This window comes from Delphinapterus leucas, chromosome X, assembly GCF_059928025.1.
Source record: "Delphinapterus leucas isolate spDelLeu-1000000601 "Yukka" chromosome X, BTC_Dleu_Yukka2, whole genome shotgun sequence".
In the NCBI taxonomy this organism is placed as follows: domain Eukaryota; kingdom Metazoa; phylum Chordata; class Mammalia; order Artiodactyla; family Monodontidae; genus Delphinapterus; species Delphinapterus leucas.
In genome coordinates, this window is record NC_143150.1 from 77106806 (window position 1) to 77131657 (window position 24852).

At 37.6% G+C, this 24852-nt stretch overlaps 1 protein-coding gene across 1 annotated transcript in view; it reads right to left on the reverse strand.

Annotated features, from left to right (window-relative positions):
- Positions 1-24852, reverse strand: part of HEPH (hephaestin) — an 87951-nt gene that overhangs the window by 45248 nt on the left and 17851 nt on the right. The window contains exons 8-11 of the mRNA XM_022564087.3: positions 12738-12869; positions 10090-10301; positions 8939-9089; positions 6367-6579 (exon numbers count right to left, since the gene is read on the reverse strand). Coding sequence (XP_022419795.2) covers positions 6367-6579; positions 8939-9089; positions 10090-10301; positions 12738-12869 — 708 coding nt within the window. The remainder of the gene's footprint in view (positions 1-6366; positions 6580-8938; positions 9090-10089; positions 10302-12737; positions 12870-24852) is intronic.

Here is a 24852-nt window from a genome sequence, read left to right on the forward strand (position 1 = left end):
CTGGGTTTAAAACTAAACCTGCCACTAGAATGACCCGCTCCTCCCTGTTTACCAAGGGCTTCTCTAGTTTTAGCACTGAAAGTCCCATGTCCCTGGAAACTCCTCAGTTCTGAGCAAACCGGGATGGTCAGTAACCCTATCTGACACTTATTATCTATATAACCTTCAGGAAAATTTTAAGCCTCTGTGTGTTTCAGTTTCCTCATGGTAAAGTGGGGGGCATTTTACTTAATAGGATTTTTTTAGAATTAAACACAATAATATGTGGATATTGCTTGGCACATTATAGAGTAAATGTTTAATAAGTGAAACTATAAGTAAGTAAATAAAGCTGTAATTATTATTTGAAGGAAGAAATTGACCAATTTTCTCCCTTCCTACCAAGTCTCAAAGAAATAAATGTGGGCTTATATATATATATATATATATATATATATATATATGAATTTCTTGATCACAAGAATTCTTACATCAGAGAGCTTTGGAATGGCTTTCCCTAGGTTTTTTACAATGAAATGTTTGGGTATCAGTCTTAAATGTCTGAATTGTAGAGCTGCCTGGATCTAATCTCAAGATCCAGATTTCTATGTCAAGGACACATAGGCTCATAGACTATTGATCAGGAGAAACTAACTTTTTTACATTTTCCCCAGTATTACTTCCTTTACTGCTGACTGCCTATACCACCACTACAAATTCCTCCTAGCTTTTAAAGGCCTCTATGAACTAGCTGAAAACTATTGATGCAATCCCACTTACCACTCTGTCCCAAACTCATCAGTGCTTTAACTAAATCTGTCCCTGATTGCCCCTCTCACATATCTCATTCTTATCTTGGAATTTTCACTCATGTTATTTTTACTTTTCTGGAATAGACCTGCCCATCCCCTTCCCCATAAATATCTATAAGAGTTCACTTATTCTCCAAGACCCAATTCATGCTTCATCTCTTCCAGAAAGTCCTCGCTGACTACTCTGGCCCACATTGGACTTTATGTTCTTGGCCTCTCTACTCTTAAAACACTTTACATCTAAATCACATGGTTAAGGACTAAGTGCTCCTCTCTTTAAAAAACAGTCCTTTCCACTAGTTTATAAACTTCTTGAAAAAATCTAATATTTTCTTTCCATATCTACTTTCTGACTTTTCAATTTCCCTTATACCCCAAATCTATTCCATCAATAAATCCTATCATCTCTTCCCTCACAGTCATCCTTCTGTTTCCACTCTCACTTTCTTAGTCAAAGCCACTATCGTCTCTCACCTGGAAAACTTCAATGGTCTCACAACTGTCTTCTCTGTTTCTCCCTCCCACCTCAAACATTCTCCAAACAAGATACAGGGTCCTCTTTAACAAATATGATCCAGAGCACATTGCTCCCTTGTTTAAATGCTCCATTCATACTCAGAATACAATTCAAGTTCCTGACTGTGGTCTATAAGGCCCTATATAATATGACTCTTGCCAACCTCTATGATTTCATACGATGTCGGCTTCTCCTTGCTCACTACACTCCAACCATACTGGCCTTCTTTCTGACCCTTGAACAAACCACGTTTATTCCCACCTTGAGACATTTACACTTGCTTGTCCCTCTGCTCGGAATATTCTGCTCAGAGATCTTCATTTAGCTCCTTCCCCCCACCATTACTTAGATCTTAAATGTCACAATCTCAGAGTGGTCTTCCCTAAATAACTTCTCTAAAGCTCCAATCAGTTCATCACACCATTGTATTTTATTTCCTTCATGACATATATCATGATCTGAAATTATCTTATTATTTTATGTGTGTGTGTTTGTTGTAGATCTCCCCTGGGAGTAAGTATCATGTCTATCATTTCACCTCTCTATCCCAGTCTTAGCACATGGAATGTGTGCAATAAATATGTGTTGAGTGAATGAATTTCTGTGCAAATGAATGACTGTATACACTGTCCAAACGTCATAGCTTAGGGGTTGGTATGGAGAAGAAAGTCTGAAGATCACTGGAGGGAATGGGAAAAAATAGAAGTCTTTTTGGGAGAATCATATGACCTAGGACTATCACATCATCTCATATGGACATTGTTGTCCAAGGTGATTCTTTTTTAAAAAACATTTATTTATTAATTTGGCTTCACCAGGTCTTAGTTGTAGCACACGGGATCTTTAGTTGCACCATGTGGGTTCTAGTTCCCTGACCAGGGATTGAACCCGGGCCCCCTGCATTGAGAGTGTTGAGTCTTAGTCACTGGACCGTGAGGGAAGTCCCCAAGTTGCTTCTTTTTCAACGCTTTTCTGCCTTTGGCATATGAGTCTCCTCCTACCTCTGTGACCAATCTTTTTTCTGTCTCCTTAACCTGGTTTGTCTTCTCCCTTCTACCACTTAAATGTTGATTTTTGCTTTAAGTCTTATTTCCTATAACTTTACATGCTAAAGGACTTCAACTATGAAAATACTCAAATCTCTCTCTCTAGCCTGGACTTTTCCTCCAATGTTTATATTTCTACCCACAGCTATCTACTGTAAAGTCCACACCACTTGGACTTCACAAGAAATGTGAAGTAATAATGTGAAGTAATAAATGTTCTCTTTGTTGCTGAGAAATCTAACATGAAATTGGTGGAAAATAGCACATTACAAGCTCTAGCCTCTTTTTCTGCCACTTTCCCTGGATATCAAGGCTCTAGTATCAGTGGTTCTTTCGGAAAAGCTGAGGTGTATTATTCGGGACATTTTTAAGTGCAAAATCATCATTTCTATTAAAGGTAATTAATATTTGAAAATTAAAATATTATTAGAATTTAAAGCAAAGCAAAAACAGGATTAAAAATGTCACCGATAAACCCACAACACTCACACTTCTAGCATTTTGCTGCATTTTTTTCTGGGAATTTATTCTTCTGTTTTATTAAACATAATTGTAAGCATCCAGCAAACAACATGTTGAATCTCCATGGTAATGCTTTAAGTCATCTGCAAAGCTGCTTAATTGCATATTTATATTTACCAATCTTCATTGCTACCCCTTTTTCTAGAATTCCAAAGCCAGATTCTGGTTCTGGCTTTTCCATTAACTTGGAAATTTTGTTCTGTCTTTGGGGAGCTACTTACAATGGTCTCTCTCAGTCTTAATCAGAGACTAAGCTCTCAAGGTAGAATGAAGGAGACTTCAGATTAAAGAGATTACCTAGGAGTAAGAATCAACAGGGGTTGATGGAGAAGGGGCAAGAGGAAAAAAATTTAGAGCTGACGTTCCTAACATGAGAAAATCATTTTCCCCCCTCCAGATCTCTGTCTCTTCCACCCATTAGCAAAATAAGTGAAAGATGACCTCGAAGGGGCTGTACCAGTTCAAACATTCTATGACTCGAGGATTGTTCAGAAAGAGGAGAGTTTGAAAGGACTGGAAAATGCAAAGGTAAAAAGAGCTTGGGCTTTTTCTAATAAGAAAACTCAGAAATCTTGACCAAGATTAACCTTTTAAGCCTTTACTCTTATAAACCCATTCACTGCCTCTCCTCCCATGTTTTTAAGCCATCTACAGTCACTCTCCTTGGGCCTTAGTATGGCACAAAAATAATTTCACTCATCCAGAGTAAGAATGAGCCCCACAGAGGCATATAAACCTGGCTGGGTAGCCTGGATAATTTCATAGGAAGGATATTAAACCTAGGATTTGACTTTGGGACCAAGGCTAGAGAGATGGGTCTTTCTTTCTCAGAAGTTCCCCACCCTAGCACTCACTACAAGCACTTAATTCTATTGTCCCTTTCAGCCCCATTAATGGTTATTTCTAATTTGCTAACAACAATCTTTCTTGACCAAGAAAGTATCCTAGGTAGATGGGGAGAAATGAGGACCCAAGTGATGTTTTTTGTCAAGTTTTTGTCAAACCCAGTGCCAGGCTGAAATTATTAATTTGTCAAGGAAACTTCCTTTGTTTAAGGATTTTTTTTTCTCAAATATGAATGGAATTTACAGAACTAAAATAAAACTTTCGTGGGAACTGCATTTAACTGACAGATTTTTCTTACCAACACCATTGCCACCTACTGCCTGGAAAAAAGGATATACCTCAGGCACTGCAAAGAGAAATTACTATATTTCTGTTTTAGTATAGATCAATGGGACAGGATAGAAACCCCAGAGATAAACCCATGCACATATGGTCACCTTATCTTTGATAAAGGAGGCAAGAATATATAATGGAGAAAAGAGAGCCTCTTCAATAAGTGGTGCTGGGAAAACTGGACAGCTACATGTAAAAGAATGAAATTAGAACACTTCCTAACACCATACACAAAAATAAACTCAAAATGGGTTAAAGACCTAAATATAAGACCAGACACTATAAAACTCTTAGAAGAAAACAGGCAGAACACTCTATGACATAAACCACAGCAAGATCCTTTTTGACCAACCTCCTAGAGAAATGGAAATAAAAACAAAACAAAATTAAAAAAAAATGGGACCTAATGAAACTTAAAAACTTTTTCACAGCAAAGGAAACCATAAACAAGATGAAAAGACAACCCTCAGAATGGAAGAAAATATTTGCAAATGAAGCAACTGACAAGGGTTAATCTCCAAAATATACAAGCAGCTCATGCAGCTCAATAGCAAAAGAACAACAACCCAATCCAAAAATGGGCAGAAGACCTAAATATACATTTCTCCAAAGATATACAGATTGCCAAGAAACACATGAAAAGATGCTCAACATCACTAATTATTAGAGAAATGCAAATCAAAACTACAATGAGGTATCACCTCACACTGGTCAGAATGGCCATCATCAAAAAATCTAGAAACAATAAATGCTGGAGAGGGTATGGAGTAAAGGGAACACTCTTGAACTGTTGGTGGGAATGTAAATTGATACTACCACTATGGATAACAGTATAGAGGTTCCTTAAAAAACTAAAAATAGAACTACCATACGACCCAGCAATCCCACTACTGGGTATATACCGTGTGAAAACCGTAATTCAAAAATAATCGTGTACCACAATGTTCACTGCAGCACTACTTACAATAGCCAGGACATGGAAGCAAACTAAGTGTCCATTGACAGATGAATGGATAAAGAAGATGTGGCACATATATACAATGGAATATTACTCAGCCATAAAACGAAACGAAATTGGGTTATTTGTAGTGAGGTGCATGGACCTAGATTTTGTCATACAGAGTGAAGTAAGTCATAAAGAGAAAAAAATTACCACATGCTAACACATATATATGGAATCTAAAAAGAAAAAAAAAGGTTCTGATTATCCTAGGGACAGGACAGGAATAAAGACATAGACGTTGAGAATCGACTTGAGGACACGGGGAGGGGGAAGGTTAAGCTGGGACGAAGTGAGAGAGTAGCATTGACATATCTACACTACCGAGTGTAAAACAGATAGCTAGTGGGAAGCAGCTGCATAGTACAGGGAGATCAGCTCGGTGTTTTGTGACCACGTAGAGGCATGGGAGAGAGTCTCAAGAGGGAGGGGTTTTGGGGATATGTGTATACATATAGCTGACTCACTTTGTTACACAGAAGAAACTAACAGAATATTGTAACCCAATTAAACTCCAATAAAGATGCTAAAAACATAATCAAAATGTACAAAAAAAGAGAAATGACTGCTACGTTATGAAATATCAGACACAGATGGAATCTGGAGAAACATTCTAGTCAAATTTCATCATGAAAGAAGGATAGGGAGAGGGAAAGGGAGGAGGAGAGGGAAGAAAGGAGGGACAGAGGAAGAAAGAGAAGAAAGGAAGAGAGGGAGAGAAGGGGAAGAAAGAACAAAAAATAAAAAGAAGGAAGAAATCTAGCCACAGAGAGGGGAAGTAATTAGACAAAAATTGGACAGCAAGTTAGTGAAAGAGCCTGGACTAGAAGTTCCTGTGTTCTGATTCCTAGGCTGCAAATGTTACAGCACACTTCGCCCCCCACTCCCACCAGAAGTTTGCAAAACTCCTCACAGAATATCAGAGTTGGAAGCACTTATAGGTACATCTCATGGACCTCTTTTCCAGTGCAAGGGTTAAATCTATAGAATCTCTACATGGCCAAGGGGCTATGCAACCAAGTCTACCCTCTGCCTATACAAGAATTGCCCTGATACTGGGCAGCATCCCTACTTCTCTCCTGTTGTTTCAGAAAAGAGCTTCCTCAGCTCTTTATTCTGCCTGCAACTGAGAAGAGAATCCAAATAACCAAAACATGGAGTACACATTGAGGAAGGAGAAGACACAACTGTTTTGAGAAGTTCACAAGTACCCTCAACATGACTTTCCTTTTCTCTTCACCAGCCTCCCACCTCACCCAGTCCAATGCCCAATAAAGTTCCTCAGCCTAGGCCAGCTGCTAAAGCACTTACCAGCGTTGTCAGGCTGCATGATGGCCATAACAAAAGTGTGAGGAAAGAGCATGGCTGCACTCTTTCTCATGCCCTGAAGCTGCACAGTGTTGCCCTGGAACGTGACCCCATGCACATCAGTCTCTGTGCCCAGGCCAACCAGGTGCCAGGCCACTGTGTCACCCTTGCACATGTCCAGCCTGGGCAAGTTAGAGAACAGAAACCCGTTAATGGCTGGAAAACAAAAACACAAGACAGGATGGGGAGGTGAGACCAGACTACTTGGGCACCAGCCAGCAGCATGGCATCAGCTCTGTACTAAGTTTTCCCACAACTTGAAATTTCTGAGTCATTCTCAACTCCTCTGCCTTCTTCCCTAAGCCACTTTAGTTCTACTTATGAAGATCTGCCTCTTGGGACGAGGGCCCTATTGTCCTTTCTGGCTTTACCTGCTGCCCCTCCTCCACCATACTTCACATCCTGGCACAACTGAACTACTCCCCACTCCCACAACTCTTTCACACACTTACATACACACACACACACACACACACACACACACACGTATTAATCTTTCCTATTCCCACTTTCTTGAAACCCTCCTCCCTTGGATTCTACAGCACTATATGTCCCTGGTTCTCTTATAACTTTTCTGAATGTTCCTCCTCCATCTTTTACTCATTCTCCATGCCTCTGTAAAGTGTTGGAGTTCCCCAAGGTTCCTTCCTCAGCTTTCAATCTGTTTCCTCCTTTTCATCTTCACTCCCACTGCCTTATTTCTGGCTCTCAACATCTCTGGCCTGAACTCCCACACGAAAGCCTCCTCCCTGGTACTCCTACCTATATCCTATCCTCTCACTCTCTTTCACACACACATGCACACCTTTATCCTGCGAGCTCTATTTGCCTCTGTATTCCCAGGACCTTGAACATGGTAGGCACGTAGAAAATACTTGTTGATTTTTCACAGGCTGTTCCCTTTGCCTGGAATAAACTTTCCCTCTGGTTTCTCTCTACAGCAAATTACTACATATCCATCATGCACTAGCTCAAATATCATCTACCCTGTAAAGCAGTTTTTACACTCTTTCTGGCTTCCTTGAAACTTTTCTCCCCACAAAATTCTGAAATGTCACTTACCACAGAGTCCAGTGATTTACGTACAAATTTATCTCCCACACTAGATTGACCTAGCATGAAGCACATCATTTTTTCCAAGCACCTCGCATGTTACCTAGTACTTATCAGTTGTCAAATAAATTCATACTGGAATAAACTTGGTTTGTAGACTGTATTACTTTTTCCAGCTGATGTAACTGACTGGTAATGAGAAGCAAGAGATAGAGCCAAAAGACAACACACTCGTTCTTGACCCTCTCCCACCCTGCATACTCCGCTCAAAAATACAGGGAGACCTGCTTGAAGCTGATCCCTTTTCAATGTTCCTACATCCACTGGAACCAGCTTTAATGAGTAACTTTATTTGATAATCCCCTGGAATGCTGATGGAACCATCGCTAACTGCTTGATTCTGCTTCCCCTACCTATAATGTTTGATTGCAAAGTTATTCAGACTTCAAGGCTCAGTCAAGCACTTCCTTCTTCCAGGAATCCTTTAACTGGATTGTTCCTCATTGATGTTCTCCTTTTCTGAATGCTATGTCACTTAAAAGCTGTTCCACACAATTTAGCACTTAATTATAGTCTGTCTTGGATATTCTATAATTGTTTCATGGGTGTTAGTTTCATTTCATTGCAGAATGCTGAGAGTTCCTTACAAACTTGGACCATGACTCCCCATTAATTCACTCACCCACCCACCTATTCATTAATTTAGTAGTTCACTAGTTCAATAACTACTTACTATATATTAGACCATGTAAAAGATACACAGATAAACAACAAACAATACTCACCTTTAAGGAGACTACACTCTAGCAGAAGTCAAAAGGCACGTAACAAATAACTACAATATTTTGGAGTGTATGGAACTTGCTATTGAAAGAGTCTGATAAAAATACAATAGTAGTTAGTAAGAGGGTGTCATCATCCTGGGACTTGGTAATAAGAAATGAGGAGGAGGTAGCTTTTGAGTAGGGCCTTAGAAAATGAGAAGAATTTCCGCTGGCTAAGAGCAAAAATGTAAGGAGGGGTATTTCAAGTGGAGGACAAATCATTACAAAAGCATGGACTCAGAAAGTACAAGGTATGTCTATATAGAGAAAATATCCCTATTTGGCTGGAGTATGGGGTTGGGAAGCAAGAATAGCGGGTGATAAGAAAGAAGGAGATAAGACTGGAAAGGTATCATCCCAGCTTACTCTCCTCATTCTCTAGCGGATTCTTTGTGTGCAATCCTCATTTTACAGTATCTTTTTCCAGTGTCTCCCATACTGTGTAACACAGAACAAAGCACAAGAAGGGACTAAGTATAAGATATGTTGTCTTAGGTTTAATACCTTGATGTAGCTTGTCTCTTGGGAAGAGATGACCGATAGGATCAATGTTTACAGGAATGGATCATGATTAAATCTAGGCTAGATTTTACTTATAATCTCTCAGTTGTAGCTTAGTGTAAAAGCACTCCCCATACCATGCATCCGATTAGAGTCTTGGAAACCCTTGAAATCCTCTGAGATCAGTCGGGAATCCAACATAGCAGCTGCTTGATTGGCATTGCTGTACCAGCTCTTGTTCTCATCCAACACAGTGAAAAGGAGAAAGAATTCTTTATCCACTCCTTTCTGTAGTCCCAGTGGAAGAAAACAGAGTGGGAATAACCACAGTTTCAGCAGTTGTGGACTGTGCAGCTCCAGAACCCAATGATCCCTGATTATTTTCCATTTCCTTTTCCAAACACAGATCCAAGCCCATATCTCCTGCCTAGAGCTGCAGTTGTTGCTGTAAAGTTTTTCCTCAGGTAACTTCAAATTGCAGGTGGGTGAAGGGGGTTAAAATAAAGTGATAAGACTGGAGGGGAGGGATGTATGAAAGAGGGCAGGGAAGAGGCACAAAATTGTGCACAAGATTGATGAAGAGGTACAGAGTGTGATAGAAGAGAGCCTGGAATCAATTAAGGGAAGGAGTGGGGAAAGACGTCTGGGAGATCGGGGAGGGGGTGACAGAGGATTCTATGGGAATGGAGAAGCTAGAAAATAAAAGAAAAAATCATTATACTAATTACTAACTTACTATTATTTTATTATTAATTTTAGTAATATTATTATTATTACTGCTAACATTTACTGAGTCTTTACTAGGTATCAGACACTGTGCCAAGTACTTTATATGGATTATTTTAATTAGTGTTCACAGAAACTCAAGATACCTTCTTCTATTGTTAACCCTTTACTGTAGATGAGGAAACTGAGACAAAGAGAGGTTAAGTAATTTGCTCAAGGTTAAACAGCTAAGATTTATGGGCTGGTTATGAAAGAAGGCAAGAAAATAGTAGGGCAGAGTTAGGAATTAGGAGCAAGGTTTAAGGGCCACTGAGGTTAAAACAATGAGGAGATGTTGGGAGAATATAAAATAGAAAGGAATAGAGACTAAGGAAGATATGTGTTTGTGAACAAAAGAATAGCATGCAAGATAGCATGAAGTCACCAACTATTAATTTCTGATTCAATAACTTTTGTTTTTATTCCTTCACTACTAGAACCCAGTTCCATGCTTAACTCCTATTCAGCAACCCAACCTCATCATCTTCTCAGCAGGCTTTCCAGCCAGAAACCATGGCAATACCTGCTTGCCATCTGCACCCAAGGCACCGGCCTTGCACACAAGCAGGGGGCCCACCAGACCAGAATTTGTATCTCTTATGGGATCAGCAGCAGAGAAGTACATCCAGGTGAGACAGGCAGGATCCTGAGCAGTGGGGCCAGCATTGGGAGGGACTGTCCAGCGGTATGTTACTTTCTCAAAGGGCTTAGCCACCAAGCCAGGGTGGGATGAGCCTATAGGAAAAGACATAGAATTCATTACTCACATTGGCTAGAGTGAGTATCATCATCTCCAAACAGTGAAGTAAAGATCATAATCTACAAAGGCATTTTGGAGTAGCAGTAGGAGAAGCAGCAACATAAAATATAGAATATTAAAAAAGGTTCTGAGTAGGAGTCAAGAGACTAGAGTTTGGTTTCTGGTTCTGCCACTACTTGTGATATGAACTGGAAAAATTTAAATTTCCCTAGGTTTCAGTTTTCCAAACTCATAGGACCTAAGGATTGAAAGAACTTTTAAAACTTATTTGGAATATCCCTCACTTAAAAACATACATTCATCTCCTCTTGTAGTCCTACCTCTGCTTAAAAGTATCCAGAGATAGAAGACTCACTACCTACCATCATAGCCTGTTTCATCTTAGAATGTTTCTAATTGTTGAACGTATTTTCCTCTCTATGTGTATTCATGTATGTATGGACGTGTATATGTTTTGTATGTATGTGTGTGCGTGTGTGTGTATATATGATACTAAGGCTGTAATTCCTTAAATAGACACAAGTCATGGTCAGGCAATGCACAGAAATTTTATTTTATATGTTCAAACCTATTAGTAATCAAATTAGTACAAGTGAAAATATAATTTTTTTGCCTGTACAAAATATAATTTTTTTGCCTAAAATTAACAAAATTTTACAAATTATAATAATCAGTTCTGGTGATAAGTGGTTCAAATGGCACTTACTCCTCTCACTCACCTATAAAAAGGGTAAGTGTAAATAAAATAACCATTTTAGAAAAAATGTTGACAGAATGTATCAAAAGCCTTAAAAAGTTTATGTCCACAAAAAAAGTAAGATACAAAATAAATACTGAAAAGAATGTTCAACCTAATGCAAATAGAAGTAACAGTGAATTTTGTTGTTTGCTTACAAGACTGACATTTTGACAATGATTAAAATGGCTGCCCTCTGCTGGTGAGGTTGTAAGAAAATGTATCCTCCCTCTTGGTAACTGTTGATGGAATTCCAAATTGATGTGACTGCAAATTTTTCCAGAGAGCAATTTGGACATAGGTATCAGAAATTTTCATGTGTGCACCCTCTGATATAATTCCACATCTTAAATATATATTCTGATGAAATAATCATAAAAGTAGGCAAAGAAGCATACATAAGGATATTTGTAGTATAATTTATCATATGGTGGTATAATTTAGGATGGATTTAACTTATTTTTTCTTATTCATTCATTGTTCCTAACTCTTTAAATTTTTAAACATACAAAAAACCTTAAAGGCTAGTGCAATAATTACCCTACCACTTGGAGTTGATTGTTAACATTTGGCCACCTTTTTTCTCTTTGTATTTTTTAAAATTTATTTATTTATTTATTTATTTTTATAGTAGTTCCTTGTTGGTTATCTATTTTATCACAGACTTGGCCATCTTTAATTTATCTAAATCTATGTGTATGCTTACTTTTTCTAAATCATTTGGAAGTGAAATGCAAACATAATGACATTTTACTTCTAAATACATCAGTAAGCATCTGCTATATTACCATAATAACATTACCAGACCTAAGAAAATACCCTAATATCATCTAACATCCAGACAAGGTTTGCACATTGCCCTTGGTGTTGTCTCTTTAATTCTTTTCCCTATGGCATTGATTTCTTGAAGATACTAGACCAGTTGCATTGTAGAATGTTCTTTTATTCCAGATTTGTCTGTAAGTTTGCCCTTTATGCTTTCAGTATTTTTTGGTATTTTTGGCTTGAGGTTAGCAGGTGTTAATATTATTCTCAGGGAAAACAAGAAATTAACTACCCAATAATCCCACTTCTAGGATTTTTTCCTAAGGTAGTAGTCCAAACCAAATATATATATTCATTCATTGCAACATGATTTACAATATTAAAAAATAATGAAAGCAACCTACATGCCCAAATAATAGAAGATAAGGTAAAATCTATGTGTTAGAGTATTATATAGTCATTAAAATGTTTGTAAGATTATAATGACATAGAAAATGGACACAATATAATGTTAAGTGAAAATAGTAAGACACCAAACTATACAAAATATATCATCACAAATTTTTAAATATATAAATTTGTATAAACACAGAAAAATGTTAAAAGGTATATAAAATATATTGGCAATTTACTTATGAATGAACTTTATTTATTTTATAATTTTCCATGTTTATCAAAATTCCATAATACATGTACTTTCATAATCAGAATATATTTAAATATACTTAAAAGTAGTTGTCTCTTATTGATCCCAGCTCTGTCTCACTAAAATATCATACATTCATTCAACAACATCCGTCCATGGCAGTTAATTCTGCCTTTTTTTCTCTTTCACTCCTTTATTTATTTGTACTCTAGAGGTACCTGTTATTATCTGCAGCCCACATTACTTGAAACCCTGCCTGCTCACCATCATTGTACACAGTTCCCTCGGAGTCTTTCTCATAAAAGACCCCATGAGGCTGAATGCTGAATGGCTGGGAGGCACGGTTGTAGAAGATCACCTGGATGGTGTCACCCACCTCAGCCCGGATCACTGGCCCTGGAAAATGGGAAGGAGAGACAATGGTAATGTAAACAGGATGATCAGGTAGGATGGAAGTAGGAGAGGGAAGAAAAGTAAAAAAGAAGTGAAAAAGATAGAGAAGTTTTTCCTCTGCAATAATAAGAATAATCTTTTTCAAGTATATTGCAATTTACAGTTATAAAAAGCATTTTAAAGTCCACCACCTCATTTTGATCTTCAATCACCATTCAAAGGTATAAAAGGCAGATGATATCATCATTCTTCAGATGAGGAAACTGCAGCTCAGAGAGTTGGAACTGATCTGCCCAAATTCAAATGATTGATTAGGAAGAGAACCAGGTCCTGAAGTCAGGGTTTTCTCCTACTCCACTGTCAGGTCCAATCCCAGTTCCCACAACTGCATTTCCTGGTAGAACTCAACTAAAAATATGAGCTTGCCTCAATCCTAAACTGAATTGAAACAGATGAAATTATTATAACTTCTAGTCAGGTCCTGGACTAGGTAGTCTAGCCATCACTTCTACACTTACCTTTCTTCCATTACCTACCACATCTAACCTAGCCTGGAACAACTTTGAGATCAACAAGAAATACCAAGACAATACCTTGAGTACTTCTGGTGGCTCTAACCCTAGTTCAGGGTTTCTGGCTTAGTTTTTACTCAATTGCTACTCCTAATGTTGCACCTCTGTTCAAAGACTAGGAACCTATACCTCACTTACAATAATGGAAAAAACAACTATACAAAAGATAAGCAATGAAATGAAGACAAAATACACGATAGACCAAGTAGATATATACAGAACACTCTACCCAACAAGAACAGAATACACATTCTTCTCAAGTGCACAGAGGACACATTCCAAGATAAACCATAAGTTAGGCCACAGATTAATCTCAATAGACTTAAAAATATATCATATAAAGTATTGTCTCCATCCACAATGGGATAAAGTAAGAAAACAATAACAGAAGGAAAACTGGAAAATTCACAAAGTTGTGGAAATTAAGCAACACACTTTTAAACAACCATAATATCAGAAAAGAGATCATAAGGGAAATTACAAAATATGTAGAGGAAAATGAAAATGACCACACAACATACCAAAAGGTATGAGAGGTAGTAAAAGCAGTGCTAAGCGGGAAACTTATACCTATAAACACATTTAAGAAACAAGAAAGTTCACAAACCAACAACCCAACTTTACAACTTAAGGAACTAGGAAAATAAAAGCTAACAAAACACAAAGCTGGCAGAAGAAAGGAAATTATAAAGATTAGAGCAGAAATAAATAAAATAGAGAATAGAAAAACAATTTTAGAAGTCAATGAAAATAAATATGGAGAACCTTCAAGATGGTGAAGGAGTAAGACGAGGAGATCACCTTCCTTCCCACAAAACATCAAAAATACATCTACATGTAGAACAACTCCTACAGAACACCTACTGAATGCTGGCAGAAGACCTCAGACCTCCCAAAAGGCAAGAAACTACCCATGTGCCTGGGTAGGGCAAAAGAGAAAAGTGGAAAAACAGACAAAAGAATAGGGATGGGACCTGCACCTCTGGGAGGGAGCTGTGAAGGAGGGAAAGCTTCCACACACTAGGAAGCCCCTTCACTGGCAGAGATGGTGGGTGGACAGTGGGGAAGATTTGGATCCATGGAGGAGAGCACAGCAACAGGGGCACAGAGGGCAAAGCAGAGAAATTCCCACACAAGGATCAGTGCTGACCAGCACTCACCAGCCAGAGAGGCTTGTCTGCTCACCCACTGGAGCAGGAGAGGGCTGGGAGCTGAGGTTCTGGCTTTGGAGATCAGATCCCAGGGAGAGGACTGGGGTTGGCTGCATGAACACAGCCTGAAGGAGGCTAGTGCACCACAGATAGCCAGAAAGGAGTTGGGAAAAAGTCTGGAACTGCCTAAGAGGCAAGAGACCATTGATTTGGGGTGTGCGAGGAGAGGAGATTCAGAGCACTGTCTAGATGAACTCCAGAGATGGGCGCGAGATGCAGCTATCAGTGTGGATAGCAGAGGTGGGCATGAAACACTAAGGTTGCTGCTACAGGAGATCAGCTCGGTGCTTTGTGTCTGCCTGGAGGGGTGGGATAGGGAGGGTGGGAGGGAGGGAGACACAAGAGGGAAGAGATATGGGAGCATATGTATATGTATAACTGATTCACTTTGTTATAAGGCAGAAACTAACACACCATTGTAAAGCAATTATACCCCAATAAAAATGTTAAAAAAAAAGAAGCATGTGTGCAAGCACAGGTCACTATCCACACACACACACCTCTCCCCCCAGGAGCCTGTGCAGCCCACCACTATCAGGGTCCCGTGATCCAGGGACAACTTCCCTGGGAGAACAAATGGTGTGCCTCAGGCTGTTGCAACATCACACCAACCTCTGCCGCCTCAGGCTCGCCCTGCATTCCGGACCCCTCGCTCCCCCTGGTCTGAGTGAGCCAGAGCCCCCTAATCAGCCACTCCTTTAACCCCATTCTGTCTGGGTGGGGAACAGATGGCCACAGGAGACCTACATACAGAGACGAGGCCAAAACGAAAGCTGGAGCTGTGCGAACAAATAAGAGAAAGGGAAATCTTTCCCAGCAGCTTCATGAGCAGTGGATTAAATCTCCATAATCACCTTAATGTACCCTGCATCTGCAGAATACCTGAATAGACAATTAATCATGCCAAAACTGAGGTAGTGGACTTTGGGAGCAACTGTAGACTTGGAGTTTGCTTTCTGCATCTAATTTGTTTCTGGTTTTATGTTTATTTTAGTTTAGTATTTAGAGCTTATTATCATTGGTAGATTTGTTTATTGATTTGGTTGCTCTCTTCCTTTTTTTAACATATATATATTTTCCTTTTTCTCTTTTTGTGAGTGTGTATGTGTATGCTTTTATGTGTGTGTTTGTCTGTATAGCTTTGCTTTTACCATTTGTCCTAGGGTTCTTCTCTCTGTCCGTTTCTCTTTTTCTTTTTGTATAGTTTTTAGTGGTTGTTATCATTGGTGGATTAGTTTTTGGGTTTGGTTGCTCTCTTCTTTCCCTCTTTTTTAAAAATATTTTTTACTTTTTATTTTTAATATTTTTTTCTTTTAAATATTTTATTTTTCTTTATTTTATTTTTTTCTCCCTTTTCTTTGAGCTGACTGGCTGAGAGGGTCTTGGAGCTCCAGTGTGAGCCTCTGAGGTGGAAGAGCTGAGTTCAGGATATGAGTCTACCAGAGACTTCCCGGCCGCACCTAATATCAAAAGGCGAAAGCTCTCACATAGATCTCCACCTCAATGTTAAGACCCAGCTCCACTCAAAAAAACAGCAAGCTGCAGTGCTGGAAACCATAGGCCAAATAATTAACAGGACAGATACACAACCCCACCCATTAGCAGAGAGGTCACCTAAAATCATAATAAGTTCACAGACACCCCAAAACACACCACTGGACGTGGTCTTGCCCAGCAGAAAGACAAGATCCTGTCTCATCCACCAGAACATAGGCACCAGTGCCCTCCACCAGGAATCCTACACAACCCACTGAAACAACCTTACCCACTGAAGGCAGACACCAAAAACAATGGGAACTACGAACATGCAGCCAGTGAAACGGAGACCCCAAACACAGTAAGTTAAGCAAAATGAGAAGACAGAGGAATACACAGCACATGAAAGAGCAAGATAGAAACCAATCAGACCAAACAAATGAAGAGGAAATAAGCACTCAGCCTGAAAAACAACTCACAGTAATGATAGTAGATGATCCAAACTCTTGGAAATACAATGGAGAAAATACAACAAGCGTTTAACAAGGACCTAGAATACTAAAGAGCAAACAATGATTAACAGCACAATAAATGAAATTAAAAGTTCTGTAGAAGGAATCAATAGCAGAATAACTGAGATAGAAGAATAGATAAGTGGCCTGCAAGATAAAATAGTGGAAATAACTACCATAGAGCAGAATAAAGAAAAAAGAACAAAAAGAATTAAGGACAGTCTCAGAGACTTCTGGGACAATATTAAACACATCAACATTCAAATGATAGGGGTCCCAGAAGAACAAGAGAAAAAGAAAGGCACTGAGAAAATATTTGAAGAATTATAGTTGAAAACTTCCCTAATATGGAAAATAAAAGAGTCAATAAATTCCAGGTAGTACAGAGAGTCCCATACAGGAAAAATCCAAGGAGAAACACGCCAAAACATATATTAATCAAACTATCGAAAATTAAATACACAGAAAAAATATTAAAAGCAGCAAGGTAAAAGCAACAAATAACATACAATAAAATCCCCATAAGGTTAACAACTGATCTTTCAGCAGCAACTCTGCAGGCCTGAAGGGAGTGACAGGATATATTAAAAGTGATGAAAGGGAAAAAACTACAACCAAGATTCCTCTACCCAGAAAGGATCTAATTCAGGTTCGATGGAGAAATTAAAAGCTTTACAGACAATAAAAAGTTAAGAGAATTCAGCATAACCTACCAGCTTTACAACAAATGCTAAAGAAACTTCTCTAGGCTGGAAACACAGGAAAAGGAAGAAATTTGCAAAAACAAACCCAACACAATTAAGAAAATCATAATAGGGACATACATATCAATAATTACGTTAAATGTAGATGGATTAAATGCTCCAACCAAAAGACTGGCTACATGAATACAAAAACAAGACCCATATACATGCTGTTTACAAGAAACCCACTTCAGACCTAGGCACACATACAGACTAAAAGCGAGGGGATGGAAAAATATATTACATGAAAATGGAAATCAAAAGGAAGTTGGAGTACTGATAGTCATATCAGATAAAATACACTCTAAAATAAAGACTACTACAAGAGACAAGGAAGGACACTATATAATGATCAAGGGATCAATCCAAGAAGAAGATATAACAATTGGAAATATTTATACACCCAAAATAGGAACAGCTCAATACATAAGGGAAATGCTAATAACCATAAAAGGGGAAATCGACAGTAACCCAATAATAGTAGGGGACTTTAACACCCCACTTTCACCAATGGACAGATCAACCAAAATGAAAATAAATAAGGACTCACAAGCTTTAAATGATACATTTAACAAGATGGACTTCATTGATATTTATAGGACATTCCATCCAAAAACAACAGAATACACTTTCTTCTCAACTGCTCATTCAACGGTCTCCAGGATGGATCATATCTTGGGACACAAATCAAGCTTTGTCAAATTTCAGAAAACTGAACACATATTAAGTATCTCTTATGACCACAACTCTATGAGGCTAGATATAAATTACAGGAAAAATGGGTAAAAATTAAAAACACATGGAGGCTAAACAATACACTACTTAATAACAAAGAGATCACTGAAAAAATCAAAGAGGAAATCAAAAAATACCTAGAAGCAAATGACAATGAAAACAAACTGACCCAAAACCTATGGTATGCAGCACAAGCAGTTCTAAGAGGGAAGTTTATAGCAATACAATGCTACCTTAAGAAACAAGAAAAATAAACAACCTAACCTTACACCTAAAGCAATTAGAGAAAGGAGAACAAAAAAACCCCCCAAAATTAGCAGAAGGAAAGAAATCATAAAGATCAGATCAGAAATAAATGAAAAATAAATGAAGGAAACGATAGCAAAGATCAATAAAACTAAAAGCTGGTTCTTTGGGAAGATAAACAAAATTGATAAACCATTAGCCAGACTCATCAAGAAAAAAAGGGAGAGGACTCAAATCAATAGAAGTAGAAAAGAAAAAGGACAAGAAACAACTGACACTGCAGAAATACAAAGGATCATGAGAGATTACGAAAAGCAACTATATGCCAATAAAATGGACAATCTGGAAGAAATGGAGAAATTCTGAGAAAAGCACAACCTTCCGAGACTAAACCAGAAAGAAATAGAAAATATAAACAGACCAATCACAAGCACTGAAATTGAAACCATGATTAAAAATCTTCCAACAAAGCCCAAGACCAGATAGCTTCAAAGGCGGATTCTATCAAATATTTAGAGAAGAACTAACCTATCCTTCTCAAATTCTTCCAAGATATAGCAGAGGGAGGAACACTCTCAAACTAATTCTACAAAGCCACCATCACTCTGATACAAAACCTGACAAAGATGCCACACACACACACACACACACAAACAAAAACTACAGGCCAATATTGCTGATGAACATAGATGCAAAAATCCTCAACAAAATACTAGCAAACAGAATCCAACAGCACATTAAAGGGATCACACACCATGATCAAGTGGGGTTTATCCTGGAGGTGCAGGATTCTTCAATATAGGCAAATCAATCAATGAGATACACCATATTAACAAACTGAAGGATAAAAATCATATGTTCATCTCCATAGATGCAGAAAAATCTTTGACTAAGATCAACATGCATTTATGATAAAAACCCTCTGGAAAGTAGGCATACAGGGAACTTATCTCACCAAAATAAAGGCCATATATAACATACGCACAGCCAACATCATTCACAATGGTGAAAAACTGAAACAATTTTGACTAAGATCAGGAACGAGACAAGTTTGCCCACTCTCACCACTATTATTTAACATAGTTTTCGAAGTTTTAGCTACAGCAATCAGAGAGGAAAAAGAAATAAAACGAATCCAAATCGGAAAAGAAGAGGTAAAACTGTCACTGTTTGCAGATGACATAATACTGTACATAGAGTATCCTAAAAATGCCGCCAGAAAACTACTAGAGCTGATCAATGATTTGGTAAAGTAGTAGGATGTAAAATGGAGAGATATACCATATTCTTGAATTGGAAGAATCAACACTGTGAAAATGACTCTACTGCCCAAAGCAATCTACAGATTCAATGTAATCCCTATCAAACTACCAATGGCATTTTTCACAGAAGTAGAATTTTTTTTCACAACTTGTATGGAAGCACACAAGACCACGAATAGCCAAAGCAATATTGAGAAAGAAAAACCAAGCTGGAGGAATCTGACTCCCTGACTTCAGACTATATTACAAAGCTACAGTAATCAAGACAGTATGGGACAGGCATAAAAGCAGAAATATAGATAAATGGAAGAGGATAGAAAGCCCAGAGATAAACCAATGGACTATGGTCACCTTATCTTTGACAAAGGAGGCAAGAATATACAATGGAGAAAAGACAGCCTCTTCAATAAGTGGTGCTGGGAAAACTGGACAGCTACATGTAAAAGAATCAAATTAGAACACTCCTTATCACCATACACAAAAATAAACTCAAAATGGATTAAAGACCTCAATGTAAGGCCAGACACTATAAAAGCCTCAGAGGAAAACACAGGCATAACACTCTGTGACATACATTGCAGCAGATCCTTTTTGATCCACTTCCTAGAGAAATGGAAATAAAAATAAATATAAACAAATGGGACCTAGTGAAACTTAAAAGCTTTTGCACAGCAAAGGAAACTATAAACAAGACGAAAAGACAACCCTGAGAATGGGAGAAAATATTTGCAAATGAAGCAACTGACAAAGGATGAATCTCCAAAATATACAAGCAACTCATGCAGCTCAACAGCAAAAAAACAAGCAACCCAATATAAAAATGTGTAGACATTTCTCCAAAGAAGATATACAGATTGCCAACAAACACATGAAAGGATGCTCAACATCACTGATCATTAGAGAAATGCAAATCAAAACTACAGTGAGATATCACCTCACAACAGTCAGAAAGGCCATCATCAAAAATCTACAAACAATAAATGCTGAAGAAGGTGTGGAGAAAAGGGAACCCTCTTGCACTGTTGGGGGGAATGTAAGTTGATACAGCCACTATGGTGAACAGTATGGAGGTTCCTTAAAGAAACTAAAACTAGAACTATCATATGACCCAGCCATCCCACTACTGAGCGTATACCCTGAGAAAACCATAATTCAAAAATTGTCATATACCACAATGTTCATTGCAGCACTATTTACAAAAGCCAGGACATGGTATCAACCTAAATATCCATTGATAGATAAATAGATAAAGATGATGTGGCACATATATACAATAGAATAATGCTCAGCCATAAAAATAATTGAAATTGAGATATTTGCAGTGAGGTGGATGGACGTGGAGACTGTCATACAGTGTGAAATAAGTCAGACAGAGAAAAACAAATACCGTATGCTAACAAATATATATGTAATTAATGAAAATGGTTCTGAACAACTTAGGGACAGGAGAGGAATAAAGACACAGACCTAGATAATTGGCTTGAGGACATGGGGAGGTGGATGGGTAAGCTGGGTGAAGTGAGAGAGTAGCATGGACATCTATACACTACCAAATGTAAAATATATAGCTAGTGGGATGCAGCTGCAGAGCACAGGGATATCAGCTCTGTGCTTTGTGTCACTGTAGAGCGGTTGGATAGGGAGGGTGGGAGGGAGATGAAATAGCGAATGGATATGGGGATATATGTATACATATAGCTGATTCAATTTGTTATACAGCAGCAACTAACACAACATTGTAAAGCAATTATACTCCAATAAACATATTAAAAAAAAACAATGAAACCACAAGTGGTTCTTCAAAATGGTCAACAAAATTGAAAAATCTTTAGTTAGATGGAGTAAGAAAAAAGTATAGGAGATTCAAATTACTAAATCAGAAATGAAATTGGGGACATTACTACTGATTTTAAGAAGTAAAGAAAAAAATGTTTGTAATAGATTATATAAAAAGATTATAAGAAATATTATTAAAAAGATTATAATTTGTTTGTAAACCAACAAATTGGAAAACCTAGATAAAATAGACAATTCCTAAAACAGAAAACCAACCAAGACTTAATCATAATGTAATAGAAAATCTGAAAGACCTATAAAGAGATTGAATCTGTCATCAAAAATCTGGGAATTAAGAAAAGCCCTGGACCTGATGGCTTTACTCGTGAATTCTACTAAACATTTAAAGAAGTAATACCAATTCTCAAATATTCCCAAAAAAATTGTAGAGGAGGGAATACTTCCTAAATCATTCTATGAGGTCAACATTGCATTACACTGATATCAAAGCCAGGCAAAGATATTATAAGAACACCACACACCAATATTACTTATGACCACTGATGCAAAAATCCTCAATGAAATACTAGCAAAACAAACTCAGCCACATATTAAAAATATTACACTGTAAAGCAATTATACTCCAATAAAGATGTTAAAAAAAATAAAAATACATTCAATTCTAAAAAAAGCAAAAAAAAAAAAACCATTACACACCATGACTAAGTCGGTTTTATTCCTGGAATGCAGGAATGTTTCAACGTACAAAAATTAATCAATGTAATATATTATATTAACAAAATGAAGGGAAATAATGATCATGTTGATTGATGCAGAAAAAACACTTGACAAAATTCAACACCTTTTAATAATTAAAAAAAAATCCAGAAACTAGGAATAGAAGGAGTCTACTTCTATATAATAAAAGCCATATATGAAAAACCCACAGCAAACATCATACTCAATGTTGAAAGACTGAAAAGTTTTCCTCTGAGATCAGGAAAGAGCAAGGATGCCTGCTTTTACCACTTGTATTCAACATATTACTGGGGCTTCTAGCCAGATCAATTAGTCAAGAAAAAGAAATAAAAGATATCCAAATTGGAAATGAAGAAGTAAAATTATCTGTTTGCAGATGATAAGATCTTTATCATACTTATTTAGAAAATCCTAAAGTGCCCACAAAAAACTGTTAGAATCAATGAATTAGGCAAAGTAGTGAGATACAAAATCAACACACAAAAGTCAGTTGCACTAACATTGAAAAATCTGAAAAAGAAATTACAAAAGGAATTCCATTTATAATAACATGAAAAGAATAAAATACTTAGAATTTATTTAACCAAGGTTGTGAAAAACTTGTAGAATGAAAACTACAAAACATTGCTGAAATAAAATAGATATAAAAAATGGAAACAGGGTTTCCCTGGTGGCGCAGTGGTTGAGACTCCGCCTGCCAATGCAGGGGACGCAGGTTCGTGCCCTGGTCCGGGAAGATCCCACGTACCGTGGAGCGGCTAGGCCCATGAGCCATGGCTGCTAAGCCTGCGCGTCCAGAGCCTGTGCTCCACAACAGGAGAGGCCACAACAGTGAGAGGCCTGCATACCACACACACAAAAAAAGGAAACACATTGCATGTTCATAGATCAAAAGACTTAATATTGTTAAAATGTCAATACTACCTATAGATTCAGTGAAATTTCTATCAAAATCTCAATGATGATTTTGAAGAAGTGGGAAAACCCTTTCTAAAATTCATATGTAATCTCAAGGGACTCCAAATAGCAAAATAATCTTGGGGAAAAAAGAACAAACTAGAAGACATCACATTTCCTGATTTTAAAACTTACTACAGAGCTATGGTAATCAAAACAGTGTGATATTGGCATAAAGACAGACATAGAGACCAAAGGAATAGTATAGAGAGCCCAGAAATAAACCCTTGCACATATGAGGATAGTCTTTTAAACAAATGGTGCTGGGAAAACTGGATTTCAATATGCAAAAGAATGAAGTTGAACCCTTACCTAACACTATATGCAAAAATTAAATAAAAGTAGATCAAAGGTCTAAATGTACCTAAAACAATAAAACTCTTGTCAGTAAACATAGGGCAAAATATTCAGGATACTGGATTGGGCAATGATTTCTTGGCTATGACACCAAAGACACAGGTAACTAAAAAAAATAAACATATTGTATTTCATGAAAAAAAATTTTAAGTGTGCATCAAAAGACACTACCAGCAGAGTGAAAAGGCAGCCCACAGAATGGGAGAAAATATTTGCAAATCATACATCTGACAGGAGATTAATATCCAGAATATATAGAGAACTCCTAAAACTCAACAACAAAAAAATAATCCAACTAAAGTTGCGCAAAGGACTTGAATAGACATCTTTCCAAAGCAGATATACAAATGGCCAATGGGCACATGGAAAGATGCTCAACGTCACTAACCATCAGGGAAATGCAAATCAAAACTACAATAAGCCAACTCCTCACACCCATTAGGATGGATACTATGAAAAAAATCAGAAAATAAGTGTTGCCAAGGATGTGTAGAAATTGGAACACTTATGCACTGTTGGTGGGATTGTAAAATGGTGCAGTCACTGTGGAAAACAGCATGGTGGTTCCTCAAAAAATTAAAACTAGAATTACCATAAGACCCAGCAATTCCACTTCTGTGTATATACCCAAAGTAATTGAAAGCATGTCTCAAAGAGACATTTGTACACCCATATTCATAGCAACATTATTCTAAACAGCTAAAACGTGGAAGCAAACCAAGTGTCCATTAATAGATGAGTGGATAAGCAAAACTACAATGGAAATTCTGCAATATACTACAACATGGATGGACCTTGAGGACATTATTCTAAGTGAAATGTTAGTCACAAAAAGACAAACATTGTAAAATTCCAATTATATGAGGTGCTTAAGGTAGTCAAAATCATAGAGACAGAAAGTAGAATGGTGGTTGCCAAGCACTGGAGGGAGGGAAGAATGGGTAGTTATTTTTAATGAGTATAGTGATTCAGTTTTACAAGATGAAAAGAGTTATGGAGATGGATGGTGGTGATGGCTGTGCAATGCTATGAATGCATTTAATACCATTGAAGAGTGTACTTTAAAATGGTTAAGATGGTAAATTTTATGTTATGCATATTTTACCACAATAAAATATTGAAGAAAAACAAGGACTGGGGACCAATACTGAATACCAGCTAATGATAGCTCCTTGCTACTCGCCACCCACCCTCTTTCCCAAACCCAGGTGGGTTTCTTCTCCTTATATCTCCCTATCCAGCTAATGAAACAGCAATTGTCCATGTTCAGGTCTCCTAAAATCAACTGGCACAAACCTATCCCCAGAATATGGTCCATTACTTTATTTCATTTTCAGAGTTTTTTCCCATCTGATATATCTTATTTCCTGCTCTACCAAG